Source organism: Callorhinus ursinus, unplaced genomic scaffold, assembly GCF_003265705.2.
Source record: "Callorhinus ursinus isolate GAN/ISIS: 27379988/994484 unplaced genomic scaffold, GSC_fseal_2.0 scaffold8, whole genome shotgun sequence".
Classification (NCBI taxonomy): Eukaryota; Metazoa; Chordata; class Mammalia; order Carnivora; family Otariidae; genus Callorhinus; species Callorhinus ursinus.
In genome coordinates, this window is record NW_027397070.1 from 71991622 (window position 1) to 72018980 (window position 27359).

The 27359-nt window shown below is 65.9% G+C and overlaps 1 protein-coding gene across 1 annotated transcript in view; it reads left to right on the forward strand.

Annotated features, from left to right (window-relative positions):
• KIF26A (kinesin family member 26A) overlaps nucleotides 1–25725 on the forward strand; it is a 40361-nt gene extending 14636 nt beyond the window's left edge. Inside the window, exons 4-15 of the mRNA XM_025870496.2 lie at nucleotides 5558–5748; nucleotides 12481–12670; nucleotides 16867–17076; nucleotides 17596–17689; nucleotides 17993–18255; nucleotides 18367–18532; nucleotides 18644–18806; nucleotides 19100–19262; nucleotides 19926–22782; nucleotides 23355–23560; nucleotides 24089–24239; nucleotides 24504–25725. Of these exons, the coding sequence (XP_025726281.1) occupies nucleotides 5558–5748; nucleotides 12481–12670; nucleotides 16867–17076; nucleotides 17596–17689; nucleotides 17993–18255; nucleotides 18367–18532; nucleotides 18644–18806; nucleotides 19100–19262; nucleotides 19926–22782; nucleotides 23355–23560; nucleotides 24089–24239; nucleotides 24504–24685 (4836 nt within the window). The 3' untranslated portion in view covers nucleotides 24686–25725. The remainder of the gene's footprint in view (nucleotides 1–5557; nucleotides 5749–12480; nucleotides 12671–16866; nucleotides 17077–17595; nucleotides 17690–17992; nucleotides 18256–18366; nucleotides 18533–18643; nucleotides 18807–19099; nucleotides 19263–19925; nucleotides 22783–23354; nucleotides 23561–24088; nucleotides 24240–24503) is intronic.
• Nucleotides 25726–27359: the final 1634 nt, after the last annotated feature.

The following is a 27359-nucleotide window of genomic DNA, read 5'->3' on the forward strand; positions in this document are numbered from 1 at the left end:
TGAAGCATGAGGCTTCCCTGGAGGTGTGAAGCATCCAGGCCTCCCTGGAAGTGTGAAGTATGAGGCCTCCTTGGAGGCGTGAAGCATGAGGCTTCCTTGGAGGTGTGAAGCATCCAGGCCTCCCTGGAGGTGTGAAGCTTGAGGTCTCCCTGGAGGTGTGAGGCCTTGTCAGGAGATAGGGCTGGGGTTGGGGTAGCAGAGGAGGGGGAAGAGGGGTCAGGGGCCCAGGCCAGGCTGTGTTGGTGTGTGCGGATACGTGGAGAAGTGTCCCCGTTGCCGCCTGCGTCACCCACCCCCATGGAGCTGGGGCAGAGGTCAGTGGATGACTATGAAAGCTAGTTTTGCTTGGTCCGTTCTCCAGTCATTGCAGAGCTGGCTGCACAATCTTCCCCAGTGAGTGTCTCTGAAATAGGGCAGTGGGTAGACCTTCCCTGTGGGCTCTGTGCTCCGTGGGGCCGTGGGGGATGGAGGCCCAGGGAGGGTCCTTAGCTGCTGGGGCAAGGTCGCATACAATCCTAAAGCAGGACAGACCCCTGCCCTGTCCCCACCCCTCAGCTCGTTGGCCCGTCTGAGTTCAGTGAGGTCATGCTGATTGGTATTCCTACCTCTGGCATGGTCTTTGAAGAGATCCTGAGCTGGACCCTGTGACCCATTGCTGGGGCTGGTCCTCCAGAGGGCACTCTGTCCTTAGGGCCTCCCTGGCCCTTGGCAGCTTGGGGATGGGGTGCACAGGGGCTCAGGGAAGAACTTGGGGTCTTGTACTAGCTTCCTGTTGGTGTGAAGATGCCCTCTGGGTGTGGTCTTGCTGCTTCTCACTCCTCTATTATTAAATCCTGGGGTGAAGCCAAGAAGAGGGAGGCCAGCTCCCACCATGCATGTAGGGGACCTCCTGGCCTGAGAGCTGGGCTTCCCGGGAGGAATGTGCTGGGGGGCAGCACTGAGTTGGGGAGGCAGCTCAGGAGAGCTGGGTGGCTTCCTGGAGAAAGTGGCATTGAGCTGGGCCCAGAGGGATGCGTCAGAGATGGTGGGCCCAGCACCATGGTGTGGTGGGAAGTGTGGGGGCCACCGGCAATAGCAGGGGGCTCCTTAGCTGGGGAGGGAGCTGAATGCATGTCTTGCTGGGGCCTGGAGGGCCGGGCAGAGAGGGCGGTCGGCCTTTGCTCTGAGAGTGCCCAGGAGGTAGAAGATGGACAGGATCTGACAGTGGGAGCGAGTGGGGTCGGTGCAGCCGGCGTTGGGAGGCTTTATGCCTCCGTGGGCCCCGGGGGGGTATTGCTGGCCTCTTGCGGGCAGCTCCACCTGCAGCCAGCGCATTGTAAAACGTGGGCATTTAAGGCGCTCTCTCTGTTTTATGTGCACATTGATTGCGTTCGGGGTGGGTGGGAATGGATTTATAATTAGACAACAGTCTTGGAGATCAATGGGGAGATTATTAGAAGCATAAATAGAACTTTAGGATTCAGATGAGGTAATTTCCTCAGAACCAGGGCATCGATTGCTAGAAGTGGCTCTGGAATGTTAAACTATCAGGAGGAAGTGCCTCTGGAGGATGGGCTGTGAGTCTGCACGACAGGCCCTCCACGGCCCTGGGGCGTGACTCTTTTGTGGAGCCCTCTGGCCGGGAGGGCCGGGCTGCTGTCCTCTGTTCTAGTGCATGGAGAGGAGGGAGATTGTGCCAGGGGTGGTCTTTGGAGGACCCCAGGCTCTGAGGGCCCGGAATATTCTGGGTGCTGTGGCTGTGAGCCTGTCCCATGGTCCTGCAGGGGGTCAAGTCATGGGCCTGGCCATCTGGGGAGCTAGCCACGGCTGTAATCAAAACTGAAGCCCACCTCCCTTGTCTGGGAGCGCTGAGCTCGGCCCTTTCTGGCTCCTTCCACATCCCCAGTGTCCAGTGATGCTTCCTGGTCATGGGGCCCCCCGGCGGTGGACAGTCTGACATGGGGTAGAGGCAGCTCTGCTGCTGTAGAGGACAGAGGTGTGTGCGGGAGCCAGGCTCTGGCCTGTCGCTGCCCTGGCTGTGGTGATGGCCGTGGGCCCCCCAGCTCCTCTGCCCCGGCCTGCTTCCCTGGGTCAGGCTGTGAACTGCAGCCTGCCCCCCCATGCTGACAGATGTTCACAGGACGCCTGCACTCATCTCACAGCCAGAGACCACGAGAGTGCACGGTCGGCTGGGAGGCGCACCGGCTGGGGCAGCCGGGGGTGCTCAATGGTCCATGGTGCTGCTGCCAGGCCAGCAGAGTCTGTGTAAACCTTCCCGTGTCCTGCAGACACGTTCTGCCTGGGGCCCAGGGCTCAGAGTCCAGGGAGAACCCAGAGCCAGGGGCTCCTGATGGGTCATGGGGGCTGGGACAGTGGAGGCCCTGCCTGGATAGGGAGGATGGAGGGCTTCCTGGAGGAGGTGCTGCACACTTCTTTGATGTGCAGAACAGGAGGTGAGGTCATTTTGGTGGAGGCCTGGGAGCAGGTTGTGTGGCACCAGCTTGGGAGTATTGCTGACCCCTGTACCAGCCTGCTTGCCTGCCCCCGGCCCTGGAATCCCCGGTGGGGCCTCTGGTGGGTGACCACCCATCCTCAGGGATGTGGCTGGGCTGGCAGGGGGTAGAGGGCTCTGGCCTGTCTCTCTGACCGGGCCCATTCCTGGCGCCCTCTCTGGGCCTCAGTTTACCCGCCCATGGAATGGACGTTGGACCAGACGGCCCCCTCCTCCACGTGGTGCTGCAGTGAGGCTGCTTCTGTGACCAGGGCTGGGGGCTGGGGGGTGGGACAGGGCCCTTGTAAGGGTCAGGATGTCCCTAGCCTGAGGCCCCCTCTGGGTGACCAGGCGGAGCTTCGAGGGGCAGGTGGGTCTGCCCCCTGAACCTCTGGTTCCGGGCACATGCCCCGTGAGCCGCCCGGGCCCCGCGCTGGGTCCAGACTGTCTGCACGATTCGGTCCTGGCTGTTCCTAGCCTCCCGCCCCGTGGCTCGAAGTGACCCCCAGGGAGGTGCTCACCCTCTCCTTCACGTGCCAGACCTGGATGGGTGTTGGAGCTCAGGCCCGGAGCGTGCCTGAGAAGGGTTGGCCTGGCGTTTCCCAAACTGTGCTCCACGGAACCCCCTCCCCCCACCGCCCCCCTGCCCTGGTGGCGCTGGCTGGTGTTGGGCACCCCCGCCGGGGCCCGGGACGCCGCGGCCTGCCTCACGCTCTCCTGTCTTCGTGCTTCTCCTTCGCTGCTGCGCTGGCGTTTGGCCGCCCGCCCGCCCCGCCCCTCCTCCCCCTTTCCTCTGCCCTCCTGTTGTGGTCGTCTCTCCCGCCGCCCTCCCTCCCGCCCCCTCCGGCTTCTTGTGGCATGCCCGGGTTCTGCTTCTGGCAGGAATCGGCAGTGGCCGTCCCGATGGCCGGAGCCGTGTCTCGGCAGCTCGTGGGATGGTGGAGCCGAGGCGCGTGCGGGACTCCTGAGACAGGTCAGTGCGGGCGGCCTGCGCCCTCGCCGGGTGGTGCCAGAACGTTCTGGCTGGAGGCGGACAGGCTGCATGTGACGGTGGGCTGGCCCGGGCTCTGTGGGAGTGGACGGAGGGGCCCTGCAGGGCCGTGGTGCGGTGGCTCTGCCCCCTCTGTGACCCCACCCCTGCTTTGGTCCCCTGCCGTCCAGGATGCCTCACTGAACAGAGTGACCAGGCCTGGCCCGGGCTGCTGGGCCTGGGCCCCACGGCAGAGCTGCCCCGGGGGCTGGATGCCAAAGAATTCATGTTTGAGGCCACGGAGGATTATGTGTCATGTGCGTGTGAGGCAGGAATGGGAGGACAGGCAGATGTCCGCCCATCAGGGAGTCCTTAGGGCTGGCTGCCCCGTGTTACTCACGCATTTGCCCTGAGCTTCCGCAGCCTCCTGGAGGTGAAGCAGCTTTGGGTTCTTGTTGGCTAGGTCTAGGCCTGGCTGACCCTCCTTCTGGAATGTTCCCTGTGAGCTGGTGCCCCCTCCATTCCAGCAGCCCCATTTCCCTCAGGCCTAGGGGTGGCCTCCCAGCCGTGGGCTGGGTCTGTCCTGTGTCTGTGTCCCTGCCAGGCTCTGTGCCCCTGGAAGACAAATTTATGGAGCACCTGCAATGTGCCAGGCAGGGTGTTAGCACAAGGATGTGGAGGAGACCAGGTATGTGTGATAAGACATGAAAGGTGCTCATGAAAGCTGGTGGAATCGGAAACTATGATGCTGAGCACGGCCCTGTTACTCCCGGGGGTGGGGCGCAGGAAGCACTGGACAGACTGAGGGAAGCTGAGGAGGGGTCAGCGGGCCAGGGAGGCCAGGACCGGGCACCTGGGCAGGGACAGGGAGTGGCCTGGAGAAGGAGAGGGCTGGCTGGGCTGGGTTCTGAGGGATGCATAGGAGTTCCTGCCCTCTGGGCAGAGGCAGGGCAGGTGCAGGGTGAGGTGGGTAAGGGCCTGAGCTGTTTCAGGTTCACCCTTCTCTGCTACTGACCTGTCCTCGAAGCCCTGGGGGAGTGGCTGGGGCTCTGGGGGCCAGGGCAGGGGTGGTGTGTGGCTTCCATCTAGCTTTAAGTGTGGGGCTCTCTGTGACCTTCCTTTGCAGACATGGTTTTACTGTGTCCCAAGAGGGGTTTGGAAGCTGGTGCTGACCATGGGCTGGGCAGAGTGAGACCCTCCGCCATGGTGGGGGGTGGTGCTGCCCCAAGGTGGCAGGACCTCCTTCAGAACGTTCCTCTGGGGCGTGTGGTGGCTTGTCCTGCTGCCACCCTGGCCTCTGGCTGTGTCACTTGGGAGATCCCGAGGACATTGGGCCCTCCAGAATGTGACCGCTGCCCGGGCTCCTCACCCTCAGGGTCACTGGGCAGGCCCACGTCCTGTCAGCATGGGGACGCCCGTCCTCCCTGGCTAGGCCAGAGGATGCCTAAGGCAGTGCTCCGGGGAGCCCTGGAGGCTGGGGACAGGGGGCCCTTGGGGCAGCGGTTGGGGCTGGGGGTAGCCAGGATGAGGCAGGCTGCTTCCTTCCCCCGCTCTGCCGGGGGCCAGGTCTGGCCTGGGGGTCCAGGGCCCGACAAGTGCACATAAACATAATATATGGTGGCCGGATCTCAAGTTTGCTGGCGCCGACTTAGGGATCATTCAATTACATTTGTGCTTCATTACGGGGCTGTCTCCCTTTCTAGAATTTATTTTAGCTAATTAGTTGGAAATGCCAGAGTAGTATTTCAGATGACGGGAACATCATACATTATCATACACAGGGCAATTAGTACTTGTGACAAATATTTATTGTGGTTTTTTTCTTGGCTCGTGCCTCTGGGTGCTCCCAGGTGGATGACCCGGGGTGAGGGGTGTGGGGATCCCTGTCCCTCTGTCTTGACTACTGTGCTCACAACATTTCTGGAACTTGATGTGGGAGAGGCTAGAAAGTCTGGTCCCTGGGTGGGCACATGTGTCCACATCTGCTCCGTGGGCTCTGCTGGGCTGGCAGGTCCCATGAGTGCGGGGCCCCGGGGAGCATGCTGGGGCTCTGGGGCGCGCGCTCGGCCTCCCCAGCACGTGTGTGTCCCTCACGCAGCCTCCCTCCTTCCCACCAGGCTGAAGCCGCGGTGGCTGCCGTGGCGGTGGCAGACACGGTCCGGGATGGCACCCCCACCTTAGGCTCTGACGGTGTGTCGAAGCTGTGGGGCCGCAGCGGGGCCTGCACAACAGCGTTGGTCAGCCCGGCCCCGGGCGCCCCGGCGGTGGGCTCCACGGGCCCGTCGGCGGCAGCCTCCTTCTTCATTAGGTAAGTCCTCCGTGGCCTCTCGGCGGGGCCTGGGTCTGGCTCGGGGCCCCTCAGAGAAGCACTGTTTGGGGGGGGACCTCGGCTGCTGGCCCCTGGGGCCCGCGGGCCTTCCCAGCCAGAACGGCAGCCTGGGCGGACCGGGGGTGGGGGGGCGTGCTGCCACCGGGCACCACATTGGCAGCCACGGGCATCGGAGGCCTCTCGGCCTGGGGGTGGACGCAGCCACTGACAGGGTTTGAACGGAGTCTCTGCCCCTTCTGAGCTGTGTAACTGCAGACAAGTCACACAAGCCGTCTGTGCCTCAGTTTACTCTCCTGTCAGATGGTGCTTTCCTCAGAGTTGCAGCGAGGTGATCTCCGTGGCGGCCCCACCTGAGGAGGCTCAGCCCTGCACGTCCTGGGGCGTGGGCTGGGCCTGCGTGGGCTGGGGTTCTGGATAGCAGGCTGCCACAGGCTTGGGGGGAGCGGGGGTGGAATGGGGCTTGAGGGAGGGTCCTGGGGTGAAGGAGGACGTTGGGGTGAGCTAGGGAGGGTGTCCTGGAGGGCAGAGTCCCTCGGGGGAGGGGGTGGCTGCGGGCACATTTACTGTTGCTAGAGCCCTGGAGCTGGCGCGGTCCTGTCCCAGCCGGAGCTCCGGTGCGTGGATGGGACTGGAGCCCTGGGTTTGGTCCCTCCAGGTCCTCAGGTCCTGGGGATGTGGGCTGGTGTAGCCCAGGCCCGGCAGGTGCGGGGGTGGGAAGTGGTGTGGGAGCAGGGGTTCCTCCCCCTGCCCCCTGCTGCTGCCCCTGGGGAGCTGTCCTTTGGCTTCACCCCTCCCGGCAGGGCGCTCAGGTTCTGCACACAGGAGGCCGAGCCTTCATCCTGCGCGGAGGACTGTGGATTACAGGCTATAATGGTGGTAATGAACGGTAATGGCAGGCCCAGCCGCGGGTCACTGTCCCATTAGCGGCCCTGGCGGGCACTGATAAGCTCATCCATGAATCATGCACTGGCGGCTGGAGCCGGGCGCCTTATCAGCAGGGGCTGCGGATTTGCCTGGGGAGTGAGTGGTGGTGCGTGTGACGGGCTGGTGAGCACTCTGGCTGTGGGGCAGGTGGGGGGCCTGCCCCGCGGCTCAGGAGTCCCCGGGCAGGGCACGAGAGGGACAATGTGGGGCAGTGGGGGAGGTCCCTTCCGGGTTCGCCCTGTCTCTAGGGCTGTCCGTGGTGGCGGTGCTCGGGCAGGCCATGCTTGCGGGAGGAACTTCAGCCTCTGGAAAGGAAGAGTGGTTCCAGTGGTCCCCGGTTGTGGGGGCCACACTGGCTCATTAGTAACCCTGTGGCCCGCAGAGCAGGTGCCGGCTGCCTTTTGTCTCCATTGGAGCCAGGCTGCTGCTGACCTTGGGAAGTTACCATAGAAACAAGTGCTGGGGACAGCGGGAGGCAAGTTTTCCGATGGGGCGGGAGGCGGGGAGCGCTGCCTGCTTCCATTACTTCCAGCCTGTTGGATGGCCCTGAATTGCAGCAGCTTCTAGAAGAGTCATGGGCCAAGCTGGGGCGGGGGGGCGTCTGGTGGGGAATGCCATCTAGAGCTTGTGCTTGACTCGGGTCAGAGCCCGTCTGCTCGCTGGGGCTGTAGGACCCTTAACCCCTGGGTGGGATGGGAGTGCTCGTGTGGGTGCGGTGGGGGAGGCTGTGGCTCGGAGAGAGAAGGGGCTTGTCTAGGGTCCCTGAGAGGTCCTGCCCCGGGGGGCCTCAGGCGCGCGTGGGGTGTGTGTTCTGTGCTCCCACCTGAGCCCAGCCCATGCCCTGCCCCTTGGCTCGCTGGCTGGGGTTCTGTGGAGACAGCTTTGATGGCAGTGCGCCATCGGAAGGGACAGAGCAGAGTGCTGTCCATGCTGTTGAGGGCCATGGAGGTGGAGCTGGAGTGCTGAGTCTGGCATTTGCCGAATGGAGGCAGAATGGGGGAGAGGTTGGGCGTGTGGGTTCTCCTTTGTTCCCGGAGCACTCCCCGCGGGCTGGCCCTAGCCTCAGGCCTTCCCACTACCTCTGAGCTACTCACCCCGATTTGGGGAAACCAAGGCGGAACGTGGTTGCATGGGGACCAGGTGCCCAGGACCTCATTATTGCTTATGGACCATAGAGCGCCCCTCAGCTGGGCCCCGCTGGGCCCTTCAGGCTTGGCGGCCATGGCCTTGGCTGAGAGCTCAGTATGCCCACCTGACCTGAGTTCTGAAAAGGCTGGGCTACATGGCGCGGGCGACCATAATTACATTTTTTCTGGAGGCTTTTGTGACCTTGACTCCCCTTTCCTGAGCCCTCCCACTCCCACCTCCCGTCTCCCCTCCTCCAAGGTGTCTCCATTAGTGGTCTCTTGGGCCTTTCTGGGGGTCACCTCCCAAATTCCTGAATGTAGATAGATGCTTTGGAAGAATGGCTGGGGTCTCCTGGACAGGGGCTGGGAGGGCGAGGGGTGCGTGTCCTTCGGGAGCCAGGACATCCCGCTACACTCACAGCTGCCCCCCACCCCCATTGCAGCCGCCGTGGAGCCCCCTCCCTGGTGTCTGCCTGGACGCCTAGCCCACGGAACGTCAGGCCCGGCACCCAGCAGAGGTCCCGAACCCTAGGGGCTGCTGCCCGGGGGCACCCAGAGCAGGGGGGCTCTGCGGGGAGTGCCTCTTACCTCCAAGCTGGGGCGAAGGAAGCCTCACAGTCTCCGGGTGAGGGTCCCAGGGGACACGAAAATCTCCCGCCATGGTAGTAGGTGTCAGAGCTCTGGCTGTGGGGACCTTGGTCCCTTGTGTCAGCGGCCTAGGGCCCTCTTGGCCGCCCTGCACCTCTGGGCCCCCCGTGGGCAGATCTGGGGGCTCCCGGGGCCTGTGGGTGGCAGTTCCCTGTGGGCTGGATGCAGGGTGGGTGGGGCGTGGCCGGGGCCACCAGCCTCATCCTGGCCCAACGAGTTAGGAAGCCCTGGGTTGGCCATGCGCAATGCCCACACATGTCCAAAAAGCCCTGAGACCCTCACATGGGTAAGGGCCTCGCCATCAAGGCTAACTGCCTGGGAAACCACCTTCTCATTTGGAAGAGGTGCTTTTTCTTTGTAAAAAGGCGAACTCTTCCCTGAGGGGAGTTGGAGGTGCCCATTTCCCAGCCACTCACTCGCTCATTCATTCAGCCATGCATCCATTCATCCTGCACACCCGCTCATCTGTTCACCGCACACCCCCTCATCCATGCACCCACTCCCCTGAGCACCCGCTCACCCACGCACCCACTCCTTGCACCCGCGTACCTGCTCATCCACTCACTTATTCATTTGCTCACCCACTCATTCATCCATCCACTCATTCATTTGCTCACCTACGCACCCCTTTGCCCCTGCACTCCCTCACCTGCTCCCCTGAGCACCTGCTCACCCTCACGCCCGCTCCTCCATGCACCCATGCACCCCCTCACCTGCGTACCCACTCAGTCATGCATCTGCTCCTTGATGCATCCCTGCCCCCACTGATCTGCCCACCTGCTGACCCCTGCACCCGCCGACCCACACACCCACCGACCTGCGCACCCGATGACCCAGGCACCTGCTGACCCGGGCACCTGTGCACTCACTCACTCATTCACTGACCCACTGACTCACCCACTCGCTCACTCACACCCCCGCGCCCAGCCGTGTCAGGGCGTCCTGAGCTTCCCGTGTTGCCTTGGGCTTGGCAAACACCTGCCCTTGGGAGACCCCACCTGGTGGACTTGTGTCTCAGGACGGGGACTGGTTCCTATAGGAGCAGAAGGCTCTGCGAAGCCCAGCTTGAGGGCATCACGGTGGGCTTCCTGAAAGAGTATCTTCTGAGGGGTGAAGTTGCTCTTTGTCCAGTCTTCTCTTCAGAGCCAGGCCACTCAGACTTGCGTACGATCCCCTGCATGTCTCGCCTCCTGCTACTCCTCACCCCTGCAGGCCCCACCCTGGGCCCCCACCTCCAACAGTGCAGTGGGCCGTCCTGGTCCTGGGTGGGGTGCTCTGTGAGTCCCGGCACCCCCTGCCCCTGCTCTCTGTGCCTTCACTGGTCAGGAACCAGGTCTGTGCCTCCAGAAGGCTGCAGCCCTTGAGGCTTGAGGGCCAGCCCAGCCACCCCCCCACCCTGCACTGCCCCCGGGCCTATGGACTGAGGTGCAGCTGTGGGTTTGTACTGGTAGTTAACAGGGGCCTGGATTTCATCAAAGGAGAGAGTGCCCGTCCTGGGCCCTTGTTAATGCAGTGACATGCCTTTGAGTCATGCCTGGTGGGGTGAGCCTGTAAGAGCAGAACCTGGAGGGCCGGGCGGGCCAGGGCACAGGTCCTCGGCTCCCAGTCCCTCGGGGGCTGACCACAGGGCTGGGGAGGGAGGAGGGGGTGCCCTGGGTTATGTCAGACCACAGGGTGGAGACGCCTGGCCAATGATATTCCAGACTCCCAGGCTGGCAGGACCTCAGAAAGTGCCAGGCCCAGCCTCTGTCCAAGTGTGACCAGAAGGTGTCCAGTGGGGAAGGACACCTCCCATGCTGCTCTGCTAGGGCCCTGAGGGTGACCTGAGTGCGCCGAGGGCTGTGCTGTGGACCCCTGGCTCTTGAGAGGGTCACGAAGGGTGCAGAGCCATCTATGGCCTCCTGTGTGATCTACCAGGCAAAGCACTGCCCTCCGGTCATGGTGTCTGCAGACTGGACGTTCCTACTGAAGTTGCTCTGGGCTCCCGCAGTGCCTTCCCCATCACCACGGATCCTTCTCAGCCTCTACATCCCCTGGGGCTGCCTGCTGGGGGCTCGTTCTCCGGGTCAGGCTGTAGCTCCTTCCCACGGGGCAGCTGGCAGGAAGCCGGGGCGCACCCTGGGGTAGTTGGGGTCCAGGACCGTGTCCGAGGCTGGGGGGTGGCCAGGGTGGAGGAACCGCAGACTCCCACGGCCCCCTGCCCGGGTCTCCCTGGCCCTCACCCTGCCCAGCCCTGACTGCCCCCAGGGTCGGTCACATTGCAGTTTGGGTTAGTGGCCGTGCCCTGTGGCTTCTTGGAGTTGCTCTTGCCCCCCACTCGCCCCCACTCCGCCTCCTGCGCCCAGACGACGCTCTCGCCTCCATTCTGCCCCTGGTCTGCAGTGTGATTCTCAGGGAGTTTTGAGGTTTACAAATATGGGGCTCAGGCAGGAATCGGGCTCGTGTGGGCTTGTGGCCCGAGAAACCAAGTGCCCTGGCTCAGGGCTCCCTGTGCCCCCAGGTGCTTGGGCTCCTCCTGGGCAGCGTGTGGGCTCCACTCTCCACACCCCCCGCTCTGCCCCCGCCCCGCCGGGGCGCCACCGGCCACCGCTCTATTAAGGATCCGCCACGCATCGTAGATTACTTTTATTTCCCGCCATGACACCTCACTAGGAGGAAAGCCGTCCCTGGGGCCTCTTAAAAGACAACTCCTATTAAAGATGAGTGGGGTTATAACCAAAATGCCGGTGGTAGATCGCAGGGTGGGAGGCCGGCTGACGGCTGGGCTGCGCTGTGTGGGCAGGTCCTTCTGTGGTGTCCTTCGGAGGTGGGGCTCTGGGAGGAGGGGTTGGGTCCCGTAGGGTGCAGAAGAGAGATGCAGGTGGGTGTTGGTGCTTCAGCCCCGGGCTCAGCTCACATCCCAGCATACCCCCTCTCTCTGGGGGCCCCCGTCCACGTGAACGGGGTGACTGAGGCCAGGCCATCCGGGCAGTGGGGGTGGAGTGTGAACATGGACCCAGGCCCATCTGTGTCACCTGGTGTCACCTGTGCTGGAGGGTGCTGATGCTGGGCGAACTCTCACTTGGTGCCGTGGGGAAGATGTGCTGGAGCCGCTGTGGGGAGACCCTGGCGGGAGGGTCAGTGGGAACCAAGACCCAGGAGCGTGGCAGGCCTGTGGTGTGCATGTGTGTGCGTGTGCACGCGCGTGCATGTGTGCGTGCACGCGTGTGCGTGTGTGTGTGTGTGTGCATGAGCATGCGTGTGTGTGCATGCGTAGGAGGGTGCTCTGGGAGTCTGGAACAGTGGCTCTCACATGTGTGCCAGAAGCCTCTCCAGGGTGGGTGAAGACCCCGGGGTCTGGGGCAGACTGTGGGTTCCCTGGGGACGCCGTGGGGGTCTGGCGGGGCCACATCACACAGGGCTCCAGTGCCGGGCTGAGAATGGTGGCGAAGCGGGGAGGGACTGTTGGGGCTTTGCTGGAGGCGCCTCCCTGGGCTGAGTGGCCTTGGAGGCTGAGGCAGCAGGGGCAGCATTTCCGGTAGGATCCGGAGGCCCAGCTAGGGCGGTGGGGTGGGGCTGGGGGCCACGGTGATCACGGGAACACCAGGCTTCACTGAGCTTCTCCTGTCCGCTGGCACTGCCCTGGGTGCCTTGGACGCTTTAGCTCCTCGGGGCTGCACACAAGGGCCTGTGCTGGTCGTGTCAGCCCATGTTAGCGATGGGGAGACTGAGGCACAGACGAAGCCACCATGCCCGGCTCACACAGCTTATGAGTGGCTGACCCCACACGCTCCAGCCTGCCCCCCACCCTGCAGCAGCTGCTGGGTTGCGGACCCAGGGCAGACGGAGCTTGGTGGGAAGAGGGTGCGCTCAGTGCAGGGTGAGGGGAGGGGCGTCTGTCGCCTGTGGCCGGGATAGGACACGACAGCCCCTGCCCTGGGGCCCCTACTGGGCTGTGGGGCCGACTTGGGGCGGGGCAGATGACCGGGACACCACCGAGTGCCCCACCTGCCCCCTCTCCGCCCCTCCCCAGGGCTGCCCAGAAGCTCAGCCTGGCCTCCAAGCGCAAGAAGCCTCATCCGCCGCCGGCCCCTGCTGCCCGCAGCGCCTCCCCCTACCCCACAGACTTCAGCGGGGTCCTGCAGCTGTGGCCGCCCCCCACGCCCCCCTGCCTGCTCAGGGCCGCCTCCAAGGTTAAGGACAACCCCGGCAGTGTCGGAAAGGTAGGCCCACCCCTGATGTGGGGGTGACCCCGGGGGCTGGTGGTGGGATGGAGCCAGGGATGTCTGAGGAGGCGCTGGGAGGGGGCACAGGAGATGGAAGGATCCAGCGTGGGGCAGGGTGGGGTGCAGACAGGGAGACTGAGGCCCAGGCCCACCTTGGCAGCTCAGGGTGGCAACAGGAGCCTCGGAGACTGTGGTGGGGCTCCAGGAAATGGGTGGGGGTCCCAGGGATGCTGGTCTCAGTGGGGTGGGACAGCCAGGGCTTCCTGGGGCTAGGGGTTGGGGTCTGACCCCCAGGAACGCCCCCATACCTTGTGTCTGTTGGCATGCTGCCGTGGGGTGGGGCTCCAGGGCAGGGATGGGACCCCTCTAGGCCCACGTGTGATCAACCGGTTCAGATGGGGACACTGAGGCCAAAAGGGGGAAGGGCCTTGCCGTGGAACAGGCGGCTGGCCCCTGGCTCTGATCCCTGGCTTTCGTGGCCTTTTGCCGAGACGGGGCTTCTGTCCTGGCCCCATCTGGTTGGCTCGTATTTGCACCCTGGCCTTACTTGAGGTCCCGCTTGTGTGGGATCTGTGTGAGCACGTTAGTGAGGTGGGCTCTTTGTGCCCGTTGAGGGCAGGGAGACTGAGGCACAGGCACACAGCTCTGGGGGTGAGGATTGGGCCTGACCCTGAGGGTGTACCCTGAGCATTTTCCTGATTTTCTGCCCACACTGTTCCCGGTGGCCACTCCCAGGTACCTCCCTGAGGGTGGCTGGGATTGGGGTGGACCCCCCACACTCCAGCACCCAGAGGCTCACCCCCTGCAGAGGGGGTTGGCTGGGTTCCAGGCTCTCCCGGGCTCAGCCCGCCCCACCCCGCCTGGGACATGCCTCACGGGGCTTGGGCTCCTGGTGCCGGGGTCTGCTGAGGGTACCCTGCCCCAGGCCTGAGCCACGCACCCCCAGTCCCATGGTGACTCTGCCAGGCTGCTCCTTCTGGAAGCCTTCTCGCACTCTGTCACCCCCACGCCCTCACAAGGCCGAGAGCCTGCAGCCCCGGCCAAGCCTCATTGCATCAGAGTCCCTGGGAGCTCGCTAGAGTCGGGGGGGGGGTCTCAGCCCCTCCCGCCTTAGCTGTGGAAATGCAGGGCTGTGGTGGGCACGCTCAGCTGGACGGGGCAGAGTGGCTGCAGGGGAGGGTCTCCAACAGCTCTGGGCCTGGCTCTCACCTTGGCCTGCTCACTCGGCCTGTCTCGACCGCTTGGGCTTCTCTGTCTGAAAGCAGGGGCGGGGTGGGGCTGGGCCGCGTGTCTCCGGCCCAGTAACCACTGCGTTACCGGGGCACCGGGGCACCAGGGCGCCGGCAAGCCTCCACCACCTCCTGGGGCCTGGTCTCCACCCAAGTATTCTGGGGCAGGCCGCGGCTCCCTTTTCTGCGAGGTAGACGGGCCCCCTCCCCTCCCCCCACCCCAGTCCCTCAACACAGGGAGCCCCTGGTCACCAGTCCACTCGCTGCCCGGAGCCCCCTCCCTGGCTCCCTGGACGTTATTGGCACGAATGTCACAGTCAGAAATGCCTCCTGAAAGGCATTTCATATTGTCACAGAAAAGAAGTTAGATTACGCTCAATTCCTGACATTAATGTGCTACTTAAGATAATTCATCATCTGGCAGTATTAAAAAAGACATCCTTTCTGTGGGTGCTGAGCAGTGCCCCTCCCCCCTCGCCGCCTGGGCCACCTCTTAGGAGTGGAAGCCCTTTTTTTATGCAAAACGTGTTTTTTCCCTACCTGGCAGCTATTCAGCGGGGAGAGACTCAGCCACTCTTGCCTCCCGCAAAGACCCTGTCATTTCCTGGCGGGAAGGGCAGGATCCTTGCAGACAATGGCCTGTGCGTTCCGCTAGGATGGGATGATGGCCCGCCGGGCCCGCACTGCCCCCTCCCAGCAGGCTGGGGATCCCCGCGTGGGGACTGTTGTGGCTGGCTCCCCGCGGCACCCCTGGGGCATTTCCTGCCCTGCAAGAGCCGAGCCTCAGCACCCCCCAGGAATCCCCTCCAATCTGCACAACCCATTTGGCTCCTGAAGTGGCCGGGAGTTCGCGCTGAAAAAAAAAATTGCCAGAAATTACCGGGAAGTGCACATTTTCATCTGCTTGGCAGCGGCACTTGGAAATGAAATAGTTTTGTTCGCGTCGTCGGGGAATAAAAGAATTGATTCTGGCCTGACGGAGCCCAGGTTCGGGGAGTGCAGCGGGGAAGTGTTTCTATAGGCTTCTCCCCGAGGATGTACCCTCCTTCCTGGAGCGATTTTGCATGTCAATTTGCCGCATGCTGAAGGGGAGAAGATGAGCCTCCCGCGCGAGCTACCCACAGTAAACCAATTTTGCCGGCGTTATGTATCTGTCACTTACAATTAAATCCGTGAAAAATATTGGCTCTGAAACGAGTCTGGTAATTTGATTTATGCTGTAGTGGAGAAATCGAAGATTTCAATGGGGAGCGGAAGGTGGTGTCCTTCAGCAGAAAGTGGAGTCTGGTGCCCCTCCCAGGAGGGACCCTAGTTCACCAGGGCTCCTCCAGGTCAGAAGGCGCCCCTGGGGCCATGCAGAAGATGGGGTTTGGGGTGTTTCTTCTCCACGCAGGTTTTGGGGTGTCTGCAGTGCAGCTTGCTCTGGGCTCTTGGGTCTAGGTCCCGGCCCCCCTCCCCACTGAGCCTCTGTTCCCTCGAGGGCGTTGGGGCCGGTGGTCTGGCCGCAGGGATGCCTGTCTTCTGTGGAGCCCAGCACGGGGGTGGAGGGCGGAGGATGGGGGGCACACTTTTGTGTCGGTCTTTTTGTTTTAGGGTCACATAGGAGCAGAGGCTGCTTGGTCCCTGGCCAGGGCCCCCAGGCTAAGGCCCTGTTCTGTCTCCTGCGTTCCCCCACCTGTGCCCCCTGTCCAGGCCTCAGTGTCTCCTGCACCTCGGGGCGGCACCTTTCCCTCGGGGAGGATTACCATGTCTTCTTCCTGCCAGTGTGTCCTTCCACTGGCCCGGAATCCTGCCAGTGCCTGGGGTTGGAGGTGGGCTTCCCAGCTGGCTCTGGGGTCGGAGCCCCGGTCCCTCAGCTTCTTCCCTAGGCCGTACCACTGTTGCGCCTTTGTCCCTCCGGTCCCAGTGCGGCCAGATGCACTCAGGGCTCCTGACCGGCTTGGGGAGCTGGTAGGGAGGGGCTTCTTAGAGGAGGCGGAGGCTGGACTGCCCTGGGGGCTGGGGCTGCCCTTTGGCAGCTGGGGGCAAATCCTTGCCACAGTTGCCCCAGCCCCCAGCCCGAGCCCACGTTCCTTGGGGCTGCACTTCGCCGCTTCCTGAGCCCGGCCGGCTGAGGTCGGGAGATGGGGGTGCAGCCCGTCCCTTCCCACTGGGGGTGGAGAATGCACCCCCAGGGGAGCACTCTGAGGAGGGGCCCTGTTGGCAGGGTGTGGGGGCCGCGCGCCTTCCTTCCCGGGGGACTGTGTCTTGGGGCCTCTTCTGCTTGCCTCTCTGGCTTCCCTTCTCCCTCTGCCCTCAGCTTGGGATTTGGGATTGGAGGAGACCCACTCCCAGGCTGTGTGACCTGGTGCCACAGTCGCCCTGTCTGCATGTTTCCTCCCTCCTTAACCGAAGTGGGTCTGCGAGGGGGGTGGCCGGCAGAGCTGCACCACGTGCGTGGGGTTGATTCGGGTCCCAAGGGTTCTGTGCCTCTGGGTCAAGCTCACTTAGCTCCCAGCTCTGCCTCAGAGGCAGCGGAGGGTGTGGAGGAACCCCAAATCAAGGGCGGGTGGGGTGCTTTTGGGTGCCACCCCACAATCCTCTCCCTCTGTTCACTGGGGTGCCTGGAGCCTGCTCCCTCTTGCGTGCTCTGTGGGCCCCCACCAGTGTCCTGCCCTCCCCCAGCTGGCGCTCCTACACGCTCCCCCTCCTGCTGCACCCTCATGCCCCCCTCGTCTGGCCTCCACTCCTCTGCTCCTTGCCCCGCACCAGGCTAGCGTCCCCTCAGGGAGCCTTGCTTTCTGCCTGCCTGGCTGACCTCACACGGGATCTGGGGTGCCGGCATCCACATTCCTGCGGTGGGGATCCCCGTGCCGAGGCCTGGCCCGCTGTCTCAACTCGCACCAGTTCCTCCTGCCCTGTAATTAGCGGCCGCTGGGCGGGCGGGCGGCTGCTCAGATGCCCTCTCCCGCCCGCCTCCTCCAGGTGAAGGTCATGCTGCGGATCTGGCCGGCGCAGGGGCTGCAGCCCTCAGCCGAGTCCACGTCCTTCCTGAAGGTGGACCCACGCAAGAAGCAGGTGACCCTGTACGACCCGGCCGCCGGGCCCCCGGGCAGCTCAGGCCCCCGACGAGCCTCTGCTACGGCTCCCAAGATGTTTGCCTTCGATGCGGTCTTCCCCCAGGACTCGGAGCAGGTGAGGGTGGCGGGCACCCCCAGGGGCCGGGGCCAGGCCGGCGCTTGTTTCTGGTGCCCAGGGCGAGAAAGGAGGGAGGCAAGCGCGAGGTCCTGTGGCCCAGGCCCAGCCTGTGGGGCATTACCCTCCTTGGCCTGGCCCTGGGGGCCTCCCACCCTCCTCCCGGCCTAGTTGTCAGGCCGCCTGCGGGGAAGTGCTCTGGATTTTCAGTGGGCTCCGTGGAAGCTTTGTGAGCAGGGTTTGCTGTTTGCTGGGTGTATGCAAGCGTCTGGGGTGCGGTTTGGTCTGTGTCCCAAGTTGCCTCCACGAGGGCAGTGTGAGCCGCGTGCCTGGCTGGCTCATGCCGCGTGTGTTGGGTGTGCACGTGGAGAGCTCCATGTCCTGGGGCCTGCGTGTGCCAGGCTGCCCACCTTGTGAGTTGCCAGCCTGCATGGGATGGGAACAGGCAGGTGTGGTGGGAGGCTGGGTGTCGTCCCCTTGACCCTGGCGCCTGCCTGGTGCTCTGTGCCCCTCTCCCAGGCTGAGGTCTGCTCGGGGACAGTGGCTGATGTGCTCCAGTCGGTGGTCAGTGGGGCTGATGGCTGCATTTTTTCCTTCGGCCACATGAGCCTTGGTAAGCATCCCCCATCACCCCGTCTCCACAGGCTCTGGGCCTCATCTTGCAGGCGGGAAGGGGGATATGGGTTATCCCGTATGCGCAGTGGGTGGGCCCAAGGGCCGGGGAGGGGGGCGCGTGGAGAGGAAGTCCCCTGCAGTCCTGGGAGGCACGGGGCCCCTCCATCTCAGCGGCCCCACATTGGCCCTGAGGGTCCCAGGCAGGCCCCGGGGTGGGGGTGGGGGAGCAGCTGGGCGTGGCTGGGCTCTGAGGGCGTGTCAGGCTGAGTGTGGGACCCTGACACGCCCACGTGCCCCCCAGGCAAGTCCTACACCATGATTGGGAAGGACAGCTCGCCTCAGAGCCTGGGCATTGTGCCCTGTGCCATTTCCTGGCTCTTCAGGCTCATTGAGGAGCGCAAACAGAGGACTGGCACCCGCTTCTCGGTGCGCGTGTCTGCTCTGGAGCTGTGCGGCCCTGACGAGGGCCTGAGGGACCTGCTGGCCGAGGTGGCCTCCGGCAGCCTCCAGGACGCCCAGTCCCCGGGCATGTACCTGCGCGAGGACCCTGTGTGTGGGGCGCAGGTACGCCACCGGCCCCGCGGCCACGGGGGTCGGGGGGCCGGCGAGGGTGGCCTCCAGGAGGCAGGCCCGGACCACAGCTTGTGCGCCGCCCTCCCCTCCGCCCGCCCCCAGCTGCCGAACCACAGCGAGCTTCGGGCGCCCACGGCAGAGAAGGCAGCCTTGTTCCTGGATGCGGCGCTGGCGGCCCGCAGCGCCCGCTGGCCCAGCTGCAGCTCACACCTGCTCTTCACGCTGCACGTCTACCAGTACCGCGTGGAGAAGTGCGGCCGGGGCGGAAGTAGGTGTCGGCCCGTGCGCCTCCGCCCACCCTGCCCGCGGCGCCCCGGGGGTTCGGGGGGTCCGGGTGTCCCGGGGGCCACGCCGCCACCTTCCTGCCCTGCGCTTTCAGTGTCTGGAGGCCGCAGCCGCCTGCATCTCATCGACCTGGGCGGCTGTGAGGGGGCACCCAGCCGGGGCGGGGAGGCCCCCGGGGGACCCTCGTGTCTGCCTCTGTCGGCCTTGGGCAGTGTCATCTTGGCCCTGGTCAGCGGAGCCAAGCACGTGCCCTACAGGTGAGTGGTGGGCTCCTTGGCAGGCAGGGGCGGGGCTGGCCCCTGGGGAGCCAGCCAAGGGCATGGCGGGCACGTCCGTTGGGCCTGGAGCCCTGAGCTACTGGGTCTCTGTCCCTCTCATCCACCGGGCCTCGCTGCTGGGGGGCTTGTGGGGGGTCCTGGCCCCGAGGGCCAGATGCCAGAGCTGAACCTGGGGACGGCCCTGTCCTGGGGAGAGACCTGCCTTCTTCCCCCCCCCCCCCCCCGACATCCCCTCCCCCGGCCCCCCCCCCCCGAGCCACCCTCGCCCCCAGGGAGCACAGGCTCACCATGCTGCTGAGTGAGTCCCTGGCCGCCCCCAGCTGCCGGACCACCATGATCGCCCACGTCTCGGACGCACCCGCTCGCCACGCGGAAACGCTCAGCACCGTGCAGCTAGCTGCCCGTGTCCACCGCCTGCGCAGGAAGAAGGTCAAGGTTGGCTCTGTCTCCCGCCCGCCCCTCCCACCCCGAGGACCTTCCAAGCGCCCCTGCCTGGCATGGTGAGGGGCCTGCTGCCCATCCCGGGCTGGACTCACCGTGTGCCCTGGGGTCACGGGGCTGCACCCTTGTGGCTCTGCCTGGACAAGGCAGGGAGCTGCGCCCCAAGATCACCTGGCACCTCAGGCAGGACTGGAACTGCTCCCAATGGGGCTTGTGGTTGCCATGTGCCTGGTCGGGGGTTGGCCTGGGGTCCCCATGGCCCGTGCCCCGCCTGAGCCTGGCCCCCTGGTGCCAGCCAGCAGGGCGCTTCCTGGGCAGCCCTCAGCGGGGGCAGGAGGGTGGAACTGGGGGGGCCCTGGGGCCAGGCGGACCTGGGTCTGAATCCTGGATTTGCAGTTATGTGCGGTGTGGCTGTGGGGGCATGTTCTTGCCTCCCTGTGGTCCGGCTTAATGCTGTTTCCTTGGACTCTGCGGAGAAGATTCGGTTATGCTTGGCGCCTGAGCCCTTTGGTGCTGCTGCCGCCTTGGCGGGGTGTGGTGGGTGGATGCCCCATTGTGTCCTTCCCCCTGGCTGTGGCCTGGGCGTGTGTTGCTGGGGCGTGGGGGGTGAGGCGGTGGGTGAGGCGGCCGCTCATGGGGGCCTGCTCCGCCCCGCAGTACGCGTCCAGCTCCTCAGGCGGAGACAGCTCCTGTGAGGAAGGCCGCGCCCGCCGCCCCCCACACCTGCGACCCTTCCACCCCCGCTCCGTGGCCCCAGAGCCTGGCCGCCTGGCCCCCAGCTCGCCCGGAGACCCCGACTACTCCTCCAGCAGCGAGCAGTCCTGTGACACGGTCATCTACGTGGGGCCTGGCGGGGCGGCGCTGTCGGACCGCGAGCTCACCGACAACGAGGGCCCGCCCGACTTCGTGCCCATCATCCCCGCGCTCAGCCGCCGCCGGCCCTCCGCGGGCCCGAGAGACGCCGACCACTTCCGTTGCAGCACCTTCGCCGAGCTGCAGGAGCGGCTGGAGGGCATCGATGGCAGCGAGGGCCCCTCAGGAGCCCTGGGCGTCCCCAGCGGAGCCCAGGCTGGCCCGGCCTGTGGGGGCAGGAAGCCCTCGCCGCCCGAGGCCGCCGCCCCCAGGAAGGCTGTGGGCTCCCCACTGGCTGCCAGCACACCTCGGGGCAGCCCCGCCCCAGACACCTGCCGGGGTGCCCTGGAGCCCTCCAAGGCCGGTGCCGACCAGAGGGAGGGTGGCAGCATGCGGCCTGAGCTGCTCGGGCCAGACAAGCCTGCACTGGGAGGAGGCAGGCGGCCGCTGCCCAGCCCGGCCCCCCCGCCTCCTCGGCAGCTGGAAGCCAGCAGAGCGCCGGAGGACCCCGGGGGAGGGCGCGCTGATGGCGTGGTACGGATGCCCCCCGTGGGCAGGAGTGGGCAAACGGGTGGCCCCCGCCCCTCTGCACAAGGCCGGCGTCTGGAGCGGGGCCTGCTGACCACCACGGTGATGCTGCAGCAGCCCGTGGAGCTCAACGGTGAGGATGAGCTGGTGTTCACGGTGGTGGAGGAGCTGTCCCTGGGCGGGCTGGCCGGCTCCAGCCGCCCCACCAGCCTGGCCAGCTTCGGCAGCAACTGCTCTCTGCAGGCCCTAGCCTCGGGGTCGAGGCCGGTGAGCATCATCAGCAGCATCAACGATGAGTTCGATGCGTACACCACGCAGGCCCCTGGCGGGCCCTCAGAGGGAGCCACCTGGGCTGGTAGCAGCCACGGCTCCTCCATCAGCTCCTGGCTCAGTGAGGTCAGCGTCTGCACGGACGACCGCCTCAGCCCCACACCACAGCTTCCCTTCCGGGCCAGCCCTGACTTGCCAGCCGGGCCCGACCCCCTGGGCCCCCCGGTCCTGGGAGGCTCCCCGGATGAGGGCGGCCCTCGGTCCCTGGAGCATGGCGGACCGGACAGTCCTGGCCTGGCCCGGAGTCCTCGTCTTGGGGACGTGGCTGCCGCAGCCCCCGCCACCCGACCTGGAAGGGAGTCCCCGGCCACATCCCCGTGGCGGGCAGCCCCAGCACAGACCATCCACTCCAGCCTCCCCCGGAAACCGAGGACTTCCTCAGCGGCCGGTGGTGCGGGCGGTGGTCGCCTGGCCGCGAGCCCGCCTGGTCCCGGAGGCCTGTTCGAGGACCCCTGGCTGCTCCGGGCAGATGAACGTGGCCCACTCCCGGTGGCCCCTGCCAGCAGGGCTGCCAGCCCAGTCTCAGGGCTGGCTTGTGCCCGGAGGGTAGTGGACGGCTGTGAGGGGGCAGCCAGGGCGGCCCACAGGCCAGAGGCCGTGGCGCAGATCCCGCCGCTGCGGAGGGGGGCCACCACTCTGGGTGTGACCACGCCCACTGCATCCTGCAGGGACGCCCTGGCCGCTGCGGCCTCCTGCCTGGGCAACCCAAAGCTTGGCCCCAGCAACAAGAAGAGTGTGGCTCCCAAGGGAGGCCTCTTCCCGAGGTCCAGTGGTGCGCCCCCCCCGGCCCCTCCTGTGCGCAAGTCCAGCCTGGAACACAAGAGCAGCCCGGCCCTGGCCCCTCCCCAGGCTGGGGCCCTGACCCGGGCTGCGGCTGCTGCCCTCCCCCGAGGGGAGGAGGAGGCCAGGCCCGGTGGCCGGGCTGACCACCCCATCCCCAGGGCCACGTCCAGCCTGAAGGCCCGTGCTGGCAGGGCAGAGGCTGCATACCGTCCCGGCGCCCACGGCTCCCTGGAGCGATGTGAAGCCCTGGTGCATGGCAGTGGCAAGGCCAGGGAGGCTACTGGGAGGCCGGCCCGGGCCGTGCCCAGGTTGGGTGTGCCGTCCACCAGCCCCATGCCTGGGCCCGCTCCTGCCTGGAGGGGCAGCCCGGCCAAAGGTGTGGGGGCCCCGAAGCCCCCGGCTGGCGGGGGCAAGGGCCGCAGCCTAGCAGCTGGTGGGTCGAGGGCCCTGGGTGCTCCGGGGAAGCCACTGGCCGCAGCGGTGGGCAGGACCCCCAGCGGCCCCGTGACGGCTCCCAGGGCGGCCCTGCGGGCCGTGCCCGGCGTCGGGGCCAAGGCCAGCCGGGGCACCATCATGGGCACCAAGCAGGCGCTCCGGGCCGCCCACAGCCGTGTCAATGAGCTGGCAGGGGGCGGCGCGCCCGGCAGGGGCGGCCCCTCCCGGGTCTCTGCAGACTCGGACAGTGGCAGCGACAGTGGCGTGAATGTGGGGGAGGAACGGCCGCCGGCGCCCCCGCTGCCCTCGCCCTACAGCAAGGTGACGGCCCCGCGGCGGCCCCAGCGCTGCAGCAGCGGCCACGGCAGCGACAACAGCAGCGTGCTGAGCGGCGAGCTGCCGCCCGCCATGGGCCGCACGGCCCTGTTCTACCACAGCGGCGGCAGCAGCGGCTACGAGAGCGTTCTGCGCGACAGCGAGGCCACCGGCAGCGCCTCCTCGGCCCCCGACTCCATGAGCGACAGCGGGGCCGCCTCCCCGGGTGCCCGCTCCCGCAGCCTCAGGTCCCCCAAGAAGAGGGCCACAGGTGGGTCCCGGGACTGGGGCCGTCCCCGTCGCAGCAGGCTGGTGGGGGCCGCTCTGATGGGGCACAGGGGGCCGGGGCAGGCCTTGGGTCTGGGGCTTCCAGCCCAGTGCTGCCCTGGGCTCGGGCCCAGCTGCCTGGGAGCCCCCCAGCCAGTGTGGAGAGGACCCGGTGGGCTGGGCCGGCTCCTTGCTCTGAGTGTGGCGGACAGAGTGGGCGGCAGCTGGGGTGGGGAGTGGGGAAGCGCGTCCTGGGAGATGAGGGTGGGGCACCGCTTGGGCTTGGGACTCGGCCCCTGGGGGGGGAGCGGGGGGTGGGAGCCTTGAGCAGGGGCTCAGTGTGCCTGGGGTGTTGAGGTGTTGGGTGTCGAGGACTCTGCCTCGGGGAGAGGCCGGCCAAGAGGCTGGGGCTGTGTGGGGTGGCGGCAGCAGCTGTCCAGGGCAGAGGTGGCCCTCAGGGGCTGGGGGTTTCTGGAGGGGCCCCTGTGCTCTCTCCCCTCTCAGCTCCTGGCCAGGCGCCGGGGCCTGGGGCTGGGCCCCAGCCTCCGCTCACCCAGTGCCCCGGCTCTGCTCCAGGTCTGCAGCGGAGACGGCTGATCCCGGCCCCCATGCCCGACACTGCTGCCCTGGGCCGCAAGCCCAGCCTCCCTGGGCAGTGGGTGGACCTGCCCCCGCCCCTGGCTGGCTCCTTGAAGGAGCCCTTCGAGATCAAGGTGTATGAGATTGATGACGTGGAGCGCCTGCAGCGGCACCGCCCCCCCCTGAGGGAGGACCCAGCTGAGGTCGGAGCCAGCGGGTTCTGGGGGCCTGGGGGGGTGGGGCTGGGGGTCAGAGGTCCTGGGAAGGCAGGGTGGGCCCCTGGGCGTGTGGCCCAGCAGCCAGCTGAGCTTCCCTTCCCCTCTTGCCCTCAGCCATCCCAGGATGTGGAGAAGGTAGGAACCAGCCCTCCCCGGCCCTGAACCCGGGGTGGCCTCCAATGCCCACTTCGGGCAGAGCGGGCGGTCGGAGGGGTCCTGAGGTCACCACCGTTGTCCCGGGGAGCTGCACCTGATGGAGGGTTTCCCACCGCTGTGCCCCTTCGTCCTGGGTCCGGGTTCCAGGCAGGCACCGGCAGGCTGCTTTGAGAGCACCTGGTGTGAGCCTCTCCCATGTGGGGGCCTGGGTCTGACCCCTGCCCACCTTTGAGGCCCCACTGTACATTTGCCCGGGCCTGGAGGATGTGGCCACGGCCAAGACCTGGGTTGCTGGGAGAGCCTGGGGGTAGGTCGTCCTCCATGTCTGAGCACCCCTGCCTGCCCCTTGCCCCCCAGGGCCTGGTGTGCGCCAGTGCCAAGCTGCGGCTGACCGAGCGCAGGCAGCAACGGCTTCGGGAGGTGCAGGCCAAGCACAAGCACCTCTGCGGGGAGTTGGCGGAGACCCAGGGCCGGCTGATGGTGGAGCCTGGCCGCTGGCTGGAGCAGTGTGAGTCCCCCGCCCTGCTGGCTGGAGCCGCTGGGAGGCGCAGTGAGGCTCCCCGTCCAGGGGAGGCAAGGCTTGCGGGACCCTAACCTCTGCCCTGTGCCCTCCGCCCTGGCTCGCCTCGCCTGCTCTGCCCCCCCAAGCCGGCCACTTCCCTCGAGAGCGCCGGCCGCCCTCCTGCACCTTGGCCAGACAGGGACCCAGACGCTGGGAGGGGGCGGAAGTGTCTCCTCGGCCCCTGACCCGCCGCCCACTGTCCCTCCACAGTCGAGGTGGACCCGGAGCTGGAGCCCGAGTCGCCTGAGTACTTAGCGGCTCTGGAGCGTGCCACGGCCGCCCTGGAGCAGTGCGTGAACCTGTGCAAGGCCCACGTCATGATGGTCACCTGCTTTGACATCAGTGTCGCCGTCCCTGCCGCTGCGTCGGCGCCCCAGGAGGTGGACGTTTGAGGCTGGGCACCGGGGCGCGGGGAGGGGACGTGGGATGGAGTGAGGACGTGGCGGGGGCTGGGGGATGAGGCTGCGGAGGGACCGGCGTGGGGGGGGCTCCGAGGCGGTGAGGGTGAGGGAGGGGCCGACCGGGCGGCGTGGACGGCGGGAGCGAGGGAGTGTGCCGGAGAGGGGACGGCCACCACACAGACAGCAACGCAAGTGCCTTTATACCTTGAATCGGACTTCTCACTTTTTGCGTTTGGTGCTAAAGACTCAAGACACCAGCAGACGGTGTGCTCGGGCCGTGGCCTGGGGGGCGGCAGGGGCTGTCCAGGTGCCGGGGGCCAGGCCTGGGCCTCTTCCCAGCCAAGCAGTTCCATGTAGCAGGACCGCTGTGGGCCCAGCCGGCCCGTGGGTCAGGAAGCAGGATTAGTTTTCCTTTACAGCTGTTTCCTCTTGGCAGAGCCGGTCCCGGTGGTCCCCAGACGCCGGTCTGCGCGTCATCCTCACGGCAGACCGCACTGGGGCGGGGTTGCAGGGGGTCCTCCAGGCAGGGAGGGCCAGCCTTCCCTCCCCCGCCCCCCCACCCCCGGGACCGGCTCTGTCCTGAGGACACAGGGAGGGCGTTGCCCACAAGGCGCCTTCTTCTACGGCAGGAATTCTTACCAAAACCACAAGCAAAAAACAAAACCAACACACACAAAGTGGGGCGGGGGTGAGGGTTTTGTAAAGGTTCTGTTAGGTTCATATTTTTATATCATTTTGCCTATAAATGCAGTATTTGCAGTGGGAATTTGGAGACAAATGATCTATGTTTTTATGGTTTTCTATGGAAGGTATCCCTCAGGCCGGGTTCTTTCCGGGGGGCGCCCTGGGCAGGGCGGGGGTCCTCGGGCGGCACTTCTTGCCAAATGCAGACCGGGGGGTGAGCCTGCCGACGCATGTGTGTTCCCGTCACAATGGGCTCTGCTTTCTGGCCCTTGTGCATTTTCTAGGGGTGTGCAGACCTTTGTACAAATGTGTAGGTAACATCTTGCTACAGCTTTTATTTGTGAATAAAAAACACATCAGTTGTTAAAATGGCTCCGGAGCTCACTGGGCGCGCGCTGCCCCCCGAGGGTCCTGGGGCGAGGGGGCCTCAGGGCATTGGAGGGACACGTCTTCAGGACAGCAGGGCACTTGCCTTCTGCCCATTGGTCCTCCAGCAGCCCCTGTGGGGACCAGCCTTGCAGGCGAGCGGGGGCAGGGCGGTGGTGGACAGATGGTGGGAGGTGAGTCCTGCAGGGCCGGGATTCAAACCCCATTCCCTCTCTGACTCCCTTCCTGAGCTCTTGGGGTCCCTGGGCTGAGGCAGGGATCCCGGGCCCCGGGCCAGGCTGGCGGGGAAACAGCATTCTCTGGTGGGCTCCAGCGCCCTTCCCAGGGGTTGTGTTAGCTGGGGAAATTGAGGCAGGAGCTGGAGTGGCCCCCGGGAGAGCCTCATCTCCTTCCTTTGGCCCCGCCGGTCTTTCCAGGAGACAGGTGAGTAGATACACTGGACGCCTCAGGCTCAGGACCCCTGGAGTTGGCAGGAGCCCCCACTGGGCACCCTCCCCACCCCACACCTTTCTGCGGGCCTCAGGCTGCTCCACCCGAAGCTCAAACTGTGGTCCTGAGCAACCCCGGCTGCTGCCCCCACCCCATCTCTGTGGCCCCCGCCACTCTGGTGCAGGCATGGCCCCTCCCAGCCGGCGGGGTCCTCCCTAGTGAGGTCCAGGGTGCCCCCTCCAGCATGGGGGCTGCTCCATCCTGCATATCACACCTTGTGTGGTCTCTGCTTACACGCCCGGCCTCAATGGGGCCTCGAAAGGGTAGGGTGCGATCTGAGTCATTGCTGCACCCCCACGTCGGGCGCAGGGCTGGGCCTCCATGGGGCCTCGGGGGATATTTGCTGGAGGAAAGAATGAATGAATGAGCAAGTAAGTGAAGTTTCTCTTCAAGGGGGAGGTCTAGCTTGGGGCAGAGGCAGGTCCGAGACCCCACAGCCTCTGACAGTTTGCCAAGTGCCCCCTTGGATCCTCTGGTCTGTCATCCTCCGTACCAAGCCCCCTGCCCCAGACTGCCTTCCTGCTCCCTGCTGCCCCTGACACCTGGGCCCTGCCCCTGGGATCGGGGTCCCATGTCAGCGGGGGCATCAGGGGCCCAGACCACCCCAGGCTCTCCCTTTCTCTTTTGAGGCCAGGTTTGGTCCCCAGAAGGAGCCCAGCCCTATACCGCCGTCACGGAGCCTGCTTCTCCGCCACTGAATTTGGGAGGCTCTGAGGGGCCCAGGTGGGTGTGGTGGGACTCTGCATGGGATGGGGAGAATAGAGCCTTTTGGGACCTGATATCCGAGGACAGGGGCTGGGAAGCCCACCTGGTCCGAGGCTCCCACGGGCCTGGTCCAGGGGGCTGCGACCCATGGTCTGACCTTGCTTTGCAGAGGTGCTGGCCCGGCCTGGGGACCCCCTCCATCCTGAGGGACCAGGGCGGTGCTGGGGTCTGGGGAGGTCACCCAGGAAGCTGGGGGAGGCCTGCCTCTGAGTCAAGGTCATGGTGCCTGGACCATCTTGCCAGAGCTGTTGTGGGGGATGGGTGGCCCTTGGGGATGCTGATTGGGTCCCTTGCTCCTGCAGAGAACACCCCTTGCTCCTTCTCCCACCCCTCAATCCCT